Source organism: Equus caballus, chromosome 9 (genome assembly GCF_041296265.1).
Source record: "Equus caballus isolate H_3958 breed thoroughbred chromosome 9, TB-T2T, whole genome shotgun sequence".
NCBI classification, from domain to species: domain Eukaryota; kingdom Metazoa; phylum Chordata; class Mammalia; order Perissodactyla; family Equidae; genus Equus; species Equus caballus.
The window spans coordinates 72170964-72184287 of record NC_091692.1 but is presented as its reverse complement, the minus strand read 5'-3'; the positions used below and the strand labels follow the sequence as shown (position 1 = coordinate 72184287).

The window sequence follows — 13324 nt, the reverse complement described above, 5'->3', positions numbered from 1 at the left end:
TCTCTCTTTGAGGCTTTGTATTTTTGTTCAGGAAGAAAAGTCTTTAGCCAACCTCCATTTGCTAGAAATGACTGAAATACACACCTTTGAAACAATCAGTAACTTAGGGGAATGAGATCAACATAAATGGTTTAAACTAAACATGAGTCTTATCTGGGGCTGGCATGGAAATGAAGAACATCTCCCCATATCCTGAATAAGTCACTGATCTGTTTAAGGGATAGTTGTTGAAAAGGAACAGGTAGAGTCTGCCAGATATAGACAGCATAAAAAGGATTTTTATGATTTAGTCTCAATTTTGTTCTCTAATCTCATATGTCACTAATCCTTTATCCCTCCCTCATCCATCCCACTCCCACTTTCAACTTCCACTTACACACACATGTGTATACACACAGACTGAATAGACTGGCTATATTCAACTATTGTGGTTCCAAGAATCCGTCGTGCCTGTAATCCCTAAGAATTTTGATATGCTGTATTCCCTACCTAGAATGTCTTTTTTTCTCATTCATTGTTTGGCTATATCTGCTCAACTTTCAGTTTTAAGCTCAGGTTTCAACCCCAACCAGCCTTTATTAGGTGCCTTCTTTCTTTCATAGCAATCTCCACGTTTAAAATATGGTACCACAATTCATTTTTCCTGTTTGTCTCCCCCTATATGTCCATCAGCTCTTTGAGGGGAGAACCTCATGTCTTCTTTCAATATTGCATTCTCTGTATCCCCTTTGCATAGTACCTAAGATATATCAAAGATTGCAATAATCATGGTTGGCAAGCTATTTTGTTGGACTTGCAGAGTATTTAAAGAAAAAAATCCTTTTAGAACATAAATGGCTTTAATTATGCAGATACTCAACTATTCACAATAAAATTTTTGGCCTTTATGGTATAGAAGACATTTGAGATTGTAACTCCTATATAAACACTCAATGAATGTATATTGAATACATAGATTAATGAATAAATGTTTGCAAGTGTGGAAGTTTCTGTCTTGGATGACTAAACAGATGGTGGTCCTATGCATTAAGATAGGAAATATAGGAGGAGGAACAGGTCTCAATAAAAAGATGAGTTCAGTTTGGGACACTTTGAATTTGTGATCTTTCTGTGGGACATTCAAGTGGTTAAAGAAAGAGACAAGGCTAGAGATAGAGATTTGTAAGAAGGAGGTTGAAGCCATGTGTAGCAGATGCAGCAGGTGCTCTGCCAATATTCCCTCCAAACTCCACTAGCTGGGCCAGCCACCTCTGGGGGTAATGAGGAGTGATTGCTAATTGATATGGGTTTTTTTGGGGGGTGATGAAAGAATTCTGAAATTAGATAGTGGTGATGTTGTGTAACTTTGTGAATATACTAAAACCCAGTAAATTGTACACTTTAAAAAGGTAAAAAAAAAAAAAAAGTTTGCAAGTGAATGCGTGAATAAATGGGTATCTAGAAGGATGGCTTGGTATGTGTGTGTTGGAGGGGGACTGGTAGATTGCCAAGGTGGACGTGGGTGCACATATTGTAGACGATAAGGTGAAAGTGATAGGAAGCAGCCAGACCGTGAGTCACCCTTACTTTCTCTTCCAAAGATCTCATACTTTATCCAGAAAGTAATATGTAACCTCTATAGAGCTTTCCACATGATATTTAATAGTAGCTATTATTTCTAAGATATGTACAGACTGGGTACTTGCTTTATTGCTAGACTCACCTGACCCATACTTCCAGCTAACTACTAAGTTGTTCATTCTCAAACATCTTCATATATTGGAATCATCTAGAAATTTCTGTATAAAAATTCAGTTTCTTGAGCTTCACCTTTTGGACACATGAGTTGTGGTCAGTATGTCTGAATACGTGAGAAGATCCAAGCCCCTGGGATTACAATGTCTGTGGTCCCAGACACTTTGAAAAACACTGCTATACAAGAAGAAACAGACTTATAACATGGAGTATAATATTTTAGCACAAGAAGTTCCCAGTTGTTTTGGATCACAGTGCCTTTAGTATCTCAGTCATTTTTTTCATGGCTCCCCAGGCCCAAAGAAATACCTAACACTTCCGTTTATTAAGTAGTTTTATCTTACAAATTTATGTTCTAACAACTTAGTTCTGTTGTGTACTGCATAACATCTCAAACCTTGGAATCAAATTGGATATCACCACTCTCATTTCCTGTCCCACAGTGAAATGGCATGGTACTTTCTTTTTATCACAGCACCTGCTGAAAATCCAGCATCAGAAAGATATAATGTCATTGAAAGAAATATAGTGATCTAATGTTGAAACTGTGAACTATCTCAAGCTAGTAGTTTGCACAGTGTATGATAGATGTCTCTGTTTCCTTCAAAAACTTGAAGGACACTGCAACCACCTGTTTGTTCACTGCAGCAAGCTGACGTGCTCCACATAGTTTGGGAACTGCAATTTTGGCAGTAAGGAAAGGCAGAAAAAAAATCTAAAATAAAAATGGGTGCTGGCCCCTTTTATTTTGTATTTTAGCGAGAGTGTTCCATGAACCAGCTACTTCTCCATCCATTGTTTGAATCCAGACAAACAATATGGTATTTGTAACTACACCTCAGAATATCAGCAAATCTCTCTAGGCTCTACATCTAAACTAGCATGACTTATCCCAGCATTTCCTTTCACTCTTGTACTCACCAGATACCTCCGGTGTACTTACGTAGCAGACACTGGGCTAGATTTCGGATGTAGGAGATAAGAGGATTAGTGAAACATAATACTTTCCTCTAGGAGTTTATAGTCTTCAGCTTGTATCCCAGTGATTCATTAAATGTTTCTGCTATTCTTCCCAGCCCTTTAGCGCACCTCAGTATACCTGTCTTCTGTCTGTGGGGTTGTCTTTTAGATTCCCCTTAGCTTCCATCTTTCTTCTCCAAAACCATCTTTTAACCATTCACTAGTTCATAGTCTTAGAACTCACTAAGTCTGACGTACTGGGAACCAATTTGACCATGAGATAATTTGGAATTCTTTTAAAAATCTAAAATAATGTGATTGTATCACTCTAAGTTCAACTTCTCAGATCCAATTAATATTAATAACTTTACGATAGCAGTTCACTCACTCATTTCTGCTTACACAGATATCATCATATAGAACTCTTCTCTGATTTGTGATTTAGAGAAACAGAGAGCGATACACTCTATTTGTATTTCTCTAGTTTTGTGCATTACGGTTGCCATTTGACCTAGTAGTTCCTGGAGAGATGATGCAGGACTAGTGCAAAGATGGTAGATACAGGACCCTGTCTTCCCTAACAATCATGGTCAGTTATGTTGTAATAACTAGCAGAGCTGCAGTGAAAAATCTGAACTATTCATTGTATGTCGTAGAATGCTTGGCTTATTTTTCTTTTAAAGTTAAGAGAATCCATATCCCAATTCTGAATTACGAAGACATTCTTTATTGTCATACACCACTGAATAATATTTTACATAACTATTTATATTTTATCACATTATCTATTCTTATAGTCTTACTGAATTTTATAGCTAGGATAAAAACCTGAGAGGTGATCTGATAATTTCCATGCCACTCTCTACTCCCTAACCCCTAGTTTGAACTTCAGAAAGCTGATATTAAGAATTGCCTAACATTTACTAAAGCACTATTTCTTAAGTTTTAGTTACTTTTTTTTTGCTGGAAAGGTATTCTCACTAATAGGGGAAACATTAATTGCAAAGTTATTTTAATCAGAATAATGTACTTTGCATAATATATGTATTAGAGGAATTGCCTTATAGCGCAGTCATTATGTTAAATCAGAATGATTTAAAAGGTAAACACACCTAACTTTAAAGTTAGACACTATTTATTGAAAAAGGCACAGTGACATAAAAACATGATGAAGTATTTGAGGTATATTTCTTTTGGCAGATTTACTTTAATAAAAATCAGATTGATTCATGAAATGTTACAGCTAGAATGTACCTAGAGATAATCTAATCCAATGTATTTCAGATTTTCCTCAGTGGGCTATAATGCTGATAGACTAAATATGAAAAAATTCAGTTTATTTTATATTATAGGCTTAATATGGTAGTTGCAACTTAATATGCCAAATTTACATTACTGACATATGCAATAATTTATTATCAATTGTCAGCATCTCCCTGTAGGATTTAATATATAAATATTAAATTTGGGTGGTCATTGTTCAATCAAAGTGGTCCTTCCAATCTATGAAACATTGAGCAGTTCACAAACAATGAAGTAATTGCATTGTGTATTATTCTTTGCACTTTAAATATTACCCATAAAGTGCTTTGTAGGTACTTTTGCATATTTTTACTTCTTTGGGGAGAGAATAACTGACATTGGTAACTGCGACGAAAGTAGATCAAATGAGATTTTGTACAGGAAAGTGCTTTGTAAACTAGAATGCCCTATTCAAATAATAATTCTTAATATTCTTTTAAAAAATTATTCCAAGATTTAAAAAAAACAACTTGATTGCCTTGGATCATTTATAACATTGTGTATCACGAGGTTCAACTCATCTATGTCTCTGGAATTTTTTCTTACTCTGAGGTGAATTTCACTTTATTTAAACATCCTCTTCAATTGATTTATTCCTCTATGACAGCTATTTTTAAACACAAGGTCACAGTGATTTGGGGGCTTTTTTACAATTAGTTGGTTACCAAATTAAAATATCAAAGTTTGATAATAACCTAAGCTTTGAAAAATTAGAGACAAATAGGGTTATCTTCATTATATTATTTAGTTCATAGCTAATATGAGTGCAGGAGTGCAGGGAGGAGGGGTAGAACAGCAAGGGGTGCAGTTATAGCTAATATGTCAAGAACGCCATGTTAACCTTGCCTTATTTTGTGATTATGCCTATGGGAGGCATATTTTATGGATGAACCTACATGTGAGCTTCAAAACAGCATGCTGTGAAAATTATTCGGAAACTTACCAACCTAACACCATAGCATTAAAACTTTTCAGACCTTAGTTTTTTCACTAATTTTATTTTACATTTTGAGTTGCAAGGATTATATAATCCGATTCTAATTCCTAATCCCATCAACCACTCTCTTTTCTATGGTTATAACAACAAAAATGGTGCCAAAGGTATTATAGCTTTTCAATTAATACTATTGGAAAAGTTTATTATTCTCAGATGATTTTAACTCATCTCATATAAATATTTCTATCACAGGCTAAAGTTTATGTTTTGATTTTTAAATACATTTTATTTTCTCACTTAAGTGTGTGTATGTTGTGATTTTTCTGAATATTCTGCTGCTTCCTCTTTTTACTACTATCCCTCTAAAGCATTATTTACTAATTTATTCCTGTTTTTCCATCAAAGAATATCATTATCCTACTATGTGCCTTTCTCTTGCTTTATAACACAGTTTTGGATCTGTATGGTAGGTACTTCACTTGTAATGTAAAAACACTGTGCTTATCCAGGATTGAACATCTATAAAAAAGCCACACTCAGTCAAGACATAAATTTGATCTGGTAATTGTTGAATGTAACATGTAAAAAAACCCAAAAAACGAAGCACAAAGTGGCAAGGATTTATCTCATATTCTCCAGAAAAAAGAAACAAATATCAAGATAAAAATAAAATCTTTAGTTGTCATTTTTTTGGCATAATTCTACTGAATTTTAATATCTTGAAATCTTATCAAGTGTAATAGCAAGGATTTTTGAGAAATCGGAAGGGTTAACCACAATTAATTTTGGAAGGTAAAAGGGCTTTATGATAATAATCATTGTCCTTTTTTTGCTGAAGGTACACAATTATAACTCTTTTTAATGGCTTTTGCTTTTAACTTAGTTAGCTGTTTAACTAATTAAGAGCTGTTCGCATAGGAAAGTCCACATTAATGTGCTTGCCTAGTGCTTTTGTGTTTCTTTCTGAACAACCCATTCCTTTGGGATGGTTCCTTTTTCCAGGATATTGCCCCATTTGGAATTGCTCCATTTCTCAACCTATTGTATTGTTTCATAGAAGTATATAAATATATAAAATAAAACCATACGGATTTATTCTTGGTGACAGAATTTAAGCTGAAGTGAAATGAAGTACTGGAGAGGTGGGGCAGGTAGCAACATCACCTTCGAGGTATGCTTTAAATTATACACAAGAGACCAAGTTTGGGGGCATTAAGAGGGTAGAAGTTGGTTTCAATATTGATTGAGATAGTGAGTGACTTTTAAAATTGCACAAGCCAAGATACTCAGGAACAATATCCAAACTGATCATAACCAACAGTGTAAAGAAGGCAGTAGATCAGGAGACTAAAATATGAAGGTGTGTGAATGCTGAATTGGATTTTCCTTGTATTTTGGCATAGACTTGGTTCTGCTGATATTACCTTTGGAAAGGAATGATATTAATTTTATAAGGACAATGAAATGAGCAATACATATAAAAAGACTATGATGTTCTTTTATTTTTTAAAGAAAAGTTTAGTAGAGTTTAAAACCTTTTTTTAAAAAAAAAAATACCAGTTTTATTGGGTGTATTTAAGTCACTTTCAACATAGAATTTTTTTTTTTTTTTGAGGACTATTAGCCCTGAGCTAACTACTGCCAATCCTCCTCTTTTTGCTGAGGAAGAGTGGCCCTGAGCTTACATCCGTGCCCATCTTCCTCTACTTTATACGTGGGACGCCTACCACAGCATGGCTTTTTGCCAAGTGGTGCCATGTCTGCACCCGGGATCCGAACCAGCGAACTCTGGGCCGCCAAGAAGCAGAACATGCAAACTTAACTGCTGCACCACCAGGCCGGCCCCCTAAAACCTTTTAAAATATCTAAAAAACTTATCAATATAATTTAGACTGAAAACAACATATTTTGAAAATAAAGTTATTTATCATCCCTGCAGAATAAATTGTATGAACATGTAATTTCTACAATTTCCTAATAAATGGATTAATATCACCACTTTTGCTTCCAGCTTAAAATGACAGGTTGAATATTCAAAAAAGAGAGAGAATAATTAATGGTACAGGTAACGACAAGGAGAGATGTACTGAATCCAAGACCAGGTGGAGAAATAGCCTTTCTATAAAGAGAGACATTTGCTCCATTTTTACAGGGAGAAAGGAAGAGAGAATGAATATGAATAGGAAAAGAACTGGAATTCTGGAGTTAGATTAAAAACGTGTTTTGTAGAGCTTAAAGTAATTTTCACTTTTATTTTCTAATTTTTATTTTCAAAATTTTCTACAATAATCACAAATCACTTCTGTAATTTTAGGAAGAAAACTGTCATATTGTAAAAATTTCTTATTCCAAATCTCATTTTGATAAAAATAACCTCAGAATTTCTTTTTTTTTTCCCCCAAGGAAGATTAAGCCTGGGCTAACATCTGTCGCCAAACCTCCTCTTTTTGTCAAGGAAGACTGGCCCTGAGTTAACATCTGTGCCCATCATCCTCTATTTTATATGTGGGATGCCTGCCACAGCATGGTTTCACAAGCAATGTGCAGGTCCACACCCGGGATCCAAACTGGCAAACCCCAGGCCACTGAAGCAGAATGTGCAAACTTAACTGCTGCACCCGTCGGGCGGCCCCATAACCTCAGAATTTCTAATGTGCAATTAATCATTTTTGAAATTATTCATTTAAATTCATTTAAAGAATCATTTGATTTTCAAAGATACTAAACTTGTATTTTTTAGATCATTTTGATGATAGTAATTTTCTACATGTTTAGTATTTGGGGGTTTTTTTACTTCAGAAATGGTTTGCAGATGCTTTAATTTTTAGGTCGTCCTTCTTGCCTGGATAATTTCTACTTGTACAGTAATAATTTTGAAAAATATACATCTGCCTTAGTGGGGAATTTCTGTATCTGTCAGGAAATGGTCTGGACCTTTAAATCATCCCCCCAAAAAATAACGACAAAAATACTTAGGGGCCGGCCCGCTGGCGCAGCGGTTAAGTTCGTACGTTTTGCTTCTCGGTGGTCCAGGGTTCACCAGTTCGGATCCCAGGTGCGGACATAGCACTGCTTGGCAAAAGCCATGCTGTGGTAGGCATCCCATGTATAAAGTAGAGGAAGATGGGCATGGATGTTAGCTCAGGGCCATTCTTCCTCGGCAAAAAGGAGGAGTGGCAGCAGTTTGCTCAGGGCTAATCCTCCTCAAAAAAAGGAAAACAAAACTTAAATACAGATTTGCTCTTGGTATAATGCTGTCGATATTCCTTGCTCCCTTGTTTCTTAAATCCTCATCTCTGACCCAACCACCACCATTTGTCCTTCCATATCTGTATTAGTTCCTCTCTGTATTAGTGACAGCTTTGATGTTATAATGTGTTTTGCAGTAATAACCATAGTTTTAAAAAAGATAATACTTGTTTCCCCAATTATGCAACTGCATATCATATGCTTGATGATTTGATACTTTCAAATTAAAAATGTATTCAATCATTTATTTTGGAATGTTATATGAGATTGAGTAACCTACTAAAGTGGAAGGTTTTGTTTAGCTGGGCAGGGCAGATGTCTTCAGGGTGACATAGAAATTACAATGGGTGTACAGATGGTCTTCCTTTATTGTCAATTCAGTATAACTACATACTTTCCTAGTAATACATATTTTTAATGAAACTTCGTTGTAAATTTTCTTTGTTTGATTCAAATATTAAAGCAGTTTGTAAAATGAAAACACAGTGCATTTCTTCAAGATACCCATTTCCTGGATATTATTGAGCCTGGATGCTACTGAAAAGACTTCTTATTCCATTGATTTCTGCCCTCTCTATGTTGTTTTGCTCTTTTATATTTTTGGTCTAGAACATGTTAAAGGGTAGCTGTGATCCTGGGTGGAGGTGCTTGCAGATGCCAAATAAATAGTCTTTCCTTTAATAGTGGGGGAGAAATTAATGAATTTCACAATTATTGCCATGACTGAGGGAAATAATTGAGTGCCAGATATGTCTTAAGTACTGTGTACTTTGCAAATGATGTGTCATTACGTGGTCATGACAGATGAGGAAGCTGAGGCTTATAGAGATTTTTACTTTCTCAAAGCCATAAAGTTGGGAAAGAGAAAGTTTAGGATTTGGAAGATTTCTCTGATTCTGCAGCTTAAACTGTTAACCACAACTCTAAACTACTTCCCTTGGTGTATTAATTGGAGAAAAAATTATTGGGATTGCTAATCTTTGGGTGAGGAGAAGGGTAGAAACTTTAGAGACCATCGTTGGCATAGTATTGTAGCAAAGCACTTATGTATTTATTATTACCAATTGCCTCTCTCCAGGCTAAGTGAATTGGTTTACCATAATCAAAAGAAACAAGCTCAAACACTTGTTGCTTAAACGAGATGCAGTTTGTTACTTTAACACCAAGAGTCTGGTTAAACTAGAATATTATGTTCATCTGTGATCAAATATGATGACCTTGACAGAATCATTAATTCATTGTTAGTGAGAAAATAGTAATTAAAATGACTTCTGTGGACCAAGCCCTAACCTAAGGCCTTATTTTTTTTTGTTTTGCCATCATTAGTTTCTAACTACTATCTCCCTAGTACAAGTCACCATCATATCATCTCCATAAAAGCTAGGATAACTGCAACAGCTAGTTAATTAATCTCCCTGCTTCTGCCTTTGCCCCCTCAAAGTTTATTCTTCACTCAGCAGCCAGTATGATCACTTTAAAACATAAAGTAACATAATGTCATTCCTTTGGCTCACAGTACTACAGTAACTGCCCAATTCTCTCAGGGTAAAGGTTAATATCCTTACTATGGCCTACCATTCGTAAATGATCTGCCCCCAGTCTCTGATTGTTTCCTTAACTTAATTTCATACCCCGTCTCCTTCATTTGCTGTGTTGTAATCATTTATTTTCCTTACTGTTTCTGGAACACAGCAAATGTATCAGGTGGTGGGAGGTGAGTGCATGTGGATTATAAGCAGTTAAAATAGCCTTGAGAGAGTATCTTACCCAAGAATAATTTTGACCAATAATAGAGATGTGGTATCTTGATTAGGCCATTTTAGATAATAAATCTACATTATTAAAGATACATATTTATCTTTATTATAAATATATTTTATAAAGATAACGTTTATTCAGTGTTTCTCAAAATATATATATTTAAGTATTTAACAACTTACTGTATACTAGGATACGTTTGACAGGTTGGAAAACATATTCTAGTGGGATGAGAGTTTTTCTAGTGGGATGAGAGACACAATAAGTAGACAAATACACAAGCATCAGATAGTGTAAAGGAAATAACGTGGAAGAAGATAATGGGTTGGAGTAGCTGTTTTAAAGAGAATAGTCAAGGAGGGCCTTATGATAAGGTCGCATGTGAAGAAAATAACAGATATGGACTCCTGGAGGAAGTATTTTCCAAACTGATATACAAGCAAATGTAAAGACCTTGAGCCAAGTGTATGCTTAATATTTTCAAGCCAGAGCAAGGAAGCCAATGTTTCTAAAGAACAGAGATTCAGGAAGAAAGTGGAAATGAGTTCTGAAAATTAGAATGGGCAGATCACATAGGCCGTTATAAGAGTATTGCCTTTACTCTGAGTGAAATGGAGAAATGTTAGAAGATTTGACACTGGGGAATGGCATTATTTGAACTATGTTTTAAAAAGATTGTTGTGGACACTACTTAAGGATAGATTGCAGGGAGTCAAGAACAGAAACAGGAAACCAACACCATAGCAAAAAGAACTATTGGCAGTAATATAGAGGAGAAATTATGGTGGCTCAGATGAGGGTGGTGACAATGTAGAGGTGAGAAATGTGAAGTTCTTGATTTTGAAAGTGTTGCTGACAGGATTTGCTCGATGGGGTGGATATGAAAACTAAGAGAAAAAGATGAGTTGAGAAGAACTCCAAGGTTTTTGGACCTTCAACTAGAAGGATGGAGTTTCCATTTACTGGGATAGGGAAGTACGGAAAGACAGAGAATTGCTCTTTTGGTAAACTTGTAAGGATGCTCAGGCTATAGAGTAGTCTAAGTAAAACTTGGAGTCGATAAGAAGTCCCAGAGGATAATCTATTTCTTGGTTATATGGGTGTCTAATTCATGATAATTCACTGAGCTGTGCATTTTATTTTGTACACTTTTCTGGATGTGTTTTCTATTTAAAATGAAACCACTTTTAAAAAAGAAAGAATGAGAGAAAAAAGGATAATGGCTCCAGAGGAGAGTAGATTCTAATGCCTAGAGCCATGCCACCCTTTAGTTCAGGTCTTTTGTCATCTTTAGCCTAGACCAGAGAGGTTGGCCAGCTTTTTCTGCAGAGTTAGATAGTAAATATTGTATCATTTGTAGGCCAACGAATCTCCATTGCAACTACTCAACTCTGACATTGTAGTATGAAAACAGCCATGGATAAAATGTAAATGAAAGAGTGTGGCTATGTTCCAACAAAACTTTATTTGTAGACGTTAAAATCTGAATTTAATGCAGTTTTTACGTTTTATAAAATATTCTTTTTGTGATTTTTAAAAAAGTGTTTAAAAGTGTAAAGACCATTTTTATCTCCTGAGCTGTACAAAAACAGGCAGTGGACCAGATTTGGCCTTCAGGACATAGTTTGCCAATCCTTGGCCTACACTATTTGAATTATTTCTTACTGGCCTCCCTTTCTCTAATTAACCTTCCTTTAAAACTGTCCTCCACACTGTTCCAGAGATATCTTCTTACAACAGAAATGTGATCATGTAATCCCTCTGTGTGACAAGCTCAGGAAGCTCAAGAGGAGCTGTCCAGGCACAGGCTGGGCAAGAGGGTGCAGGTAATGCCCTCCAGGCAGAGGGGGCAGGGAGAGCAGTGCAAATGGAAAAATGCATGGCCTGTGCAGAAACAGTAAGCTGCTAGAGATGCTAATCACTTGTGGCACTGGGTTAGAAATGAGCTGGAAAGGTTGGTGGGGATTTACTGCTAGAAAGCTTTTTATGTCATGTTAAGGAAATTGGACTTTATTTATTTATTTTTGCTGCCGAGTTGCTGTTTAAGGATTTTAAGAAAGAAAATTCATGGCCGGTTTTTTTTTTTATTTCAGAAATCATCCATTATGCTTATCAATTAGGGATTTAAAACATGATTGTTTTAGTAACTTCACTTTCCGTGGAAAGGGAAGCAAAATCCAAATAGTAATAGGTTAAATAATAAATGGTGGATGAATTTTATTTGAAAAACAATCAGCACCATTATGTATCCCTGAATATGTATGTGTGTATATATACATGCATATAGAGGTGGATGCGCAAATATATGTCCAAATGAATACACATATAAATATCTGCTGGAGAAGTGCTGTAATGTGGTGTGAATACACACCATTTGAATCCTGGGTTTCAAGCTGGAAAGTCCACTTTTTGCTTCACATTTACCACTTCCTTAGAATGGGAAATTTAGTCAATTATTTAACCTTGGCTTTTACAACTAGTAATAAGATAATTAAACTTGGTGACAGCCAACCACAATTCCTACTAGTGTCTGCATGTTATTGACTTACAGTAGATTCATCTGTTTATGACTTTTATTAAACATTTATACAAGTCGTATTTTCATAGTTTGTTTTCTCAGTAGAAAGGTACTTTTTTGTCACTATGGGACATTTTTGACCTATTGGATATTTCCAGTAGAAGTGGAGCCTAATCTTTATGTTATATGCTTCTAATCTTCTTTTTTAATCCTTTGTTCAATTTTAGCCTTGGATCAACTGTGCAGTTTTCTTGTGATGAAGATTATGTCCTACAGGGCGCTAAGAGCATCACCTGTCAACGGATAGCTGAAGTCTTTGCCGCTTGGAGTGATCACAGGCCTGTCTGTAAAGGTAAAAAGAAGTCTTTAAAATAAAAATACTCTCTTAATCACATTTTAATAGTTTGAAGTTTGTTCCTTTGAGTATAAATTTCAATTAAATCTTTGAACCGAAATTCAGTCTTTAAGGAAAGATTTAGCTCATATATTTAACAACATTTATTGAAAATCTGTAATATGTGAACCACTATGTTAGTTTCCCAAGAATTTCCTGATCTAATTAGTTTGGAGCATAAAAACATGTAAGATAAGGCAATGGAAACTTCACTGGCTATTTTTCTTTTATCACAAATTACCCTTTATAAGCATTGGTATGGATGATATGGATATTTTTTTAACCATAATTCTACCTCCACTTGTATGATTTGCCATTTTAATTGCTTATGTGTCCAACAGTAGTGATATTGGTGGCAGTGGAGGTAGAGCACAGGGTCTATAGTTAGTTAATTTAAACTAAGACAAATCAGTGAGTGCTCTGGCTTTTACCAGTAATTGCAGGTAAGATTTACTCCCACCACCTTCTACAA

The 13324-nt window shown here is 35.3% G+C and overlaps 1 protein-coding gene across 7 annotated transcripts in view; it reads left to right on the top strand.

Moving 5' to 3' along the window:
- CSMD3 (CUB and Sushi multiple domains 3) overlaps positions 1 to 13324 on the top strand; it is a 1186048-nt gene that overhangs the window by 527754 nt on the left and 644970 nt on the right. For all 7 annotated transcript variants that reach the window (XM_070221725.1, XM_001915960.5, XM_070221729.1 and 4 more), the window contains one exon: positions 12686 to 12810. In XM_070221725.1, the coding sequence (XP_070077826.1) occupies positions 12686 to 12810 (125 nt within the window). The remainder of the gene's footprint in view (positions 1 to 12685; positions 12811 to 13324) is intronic.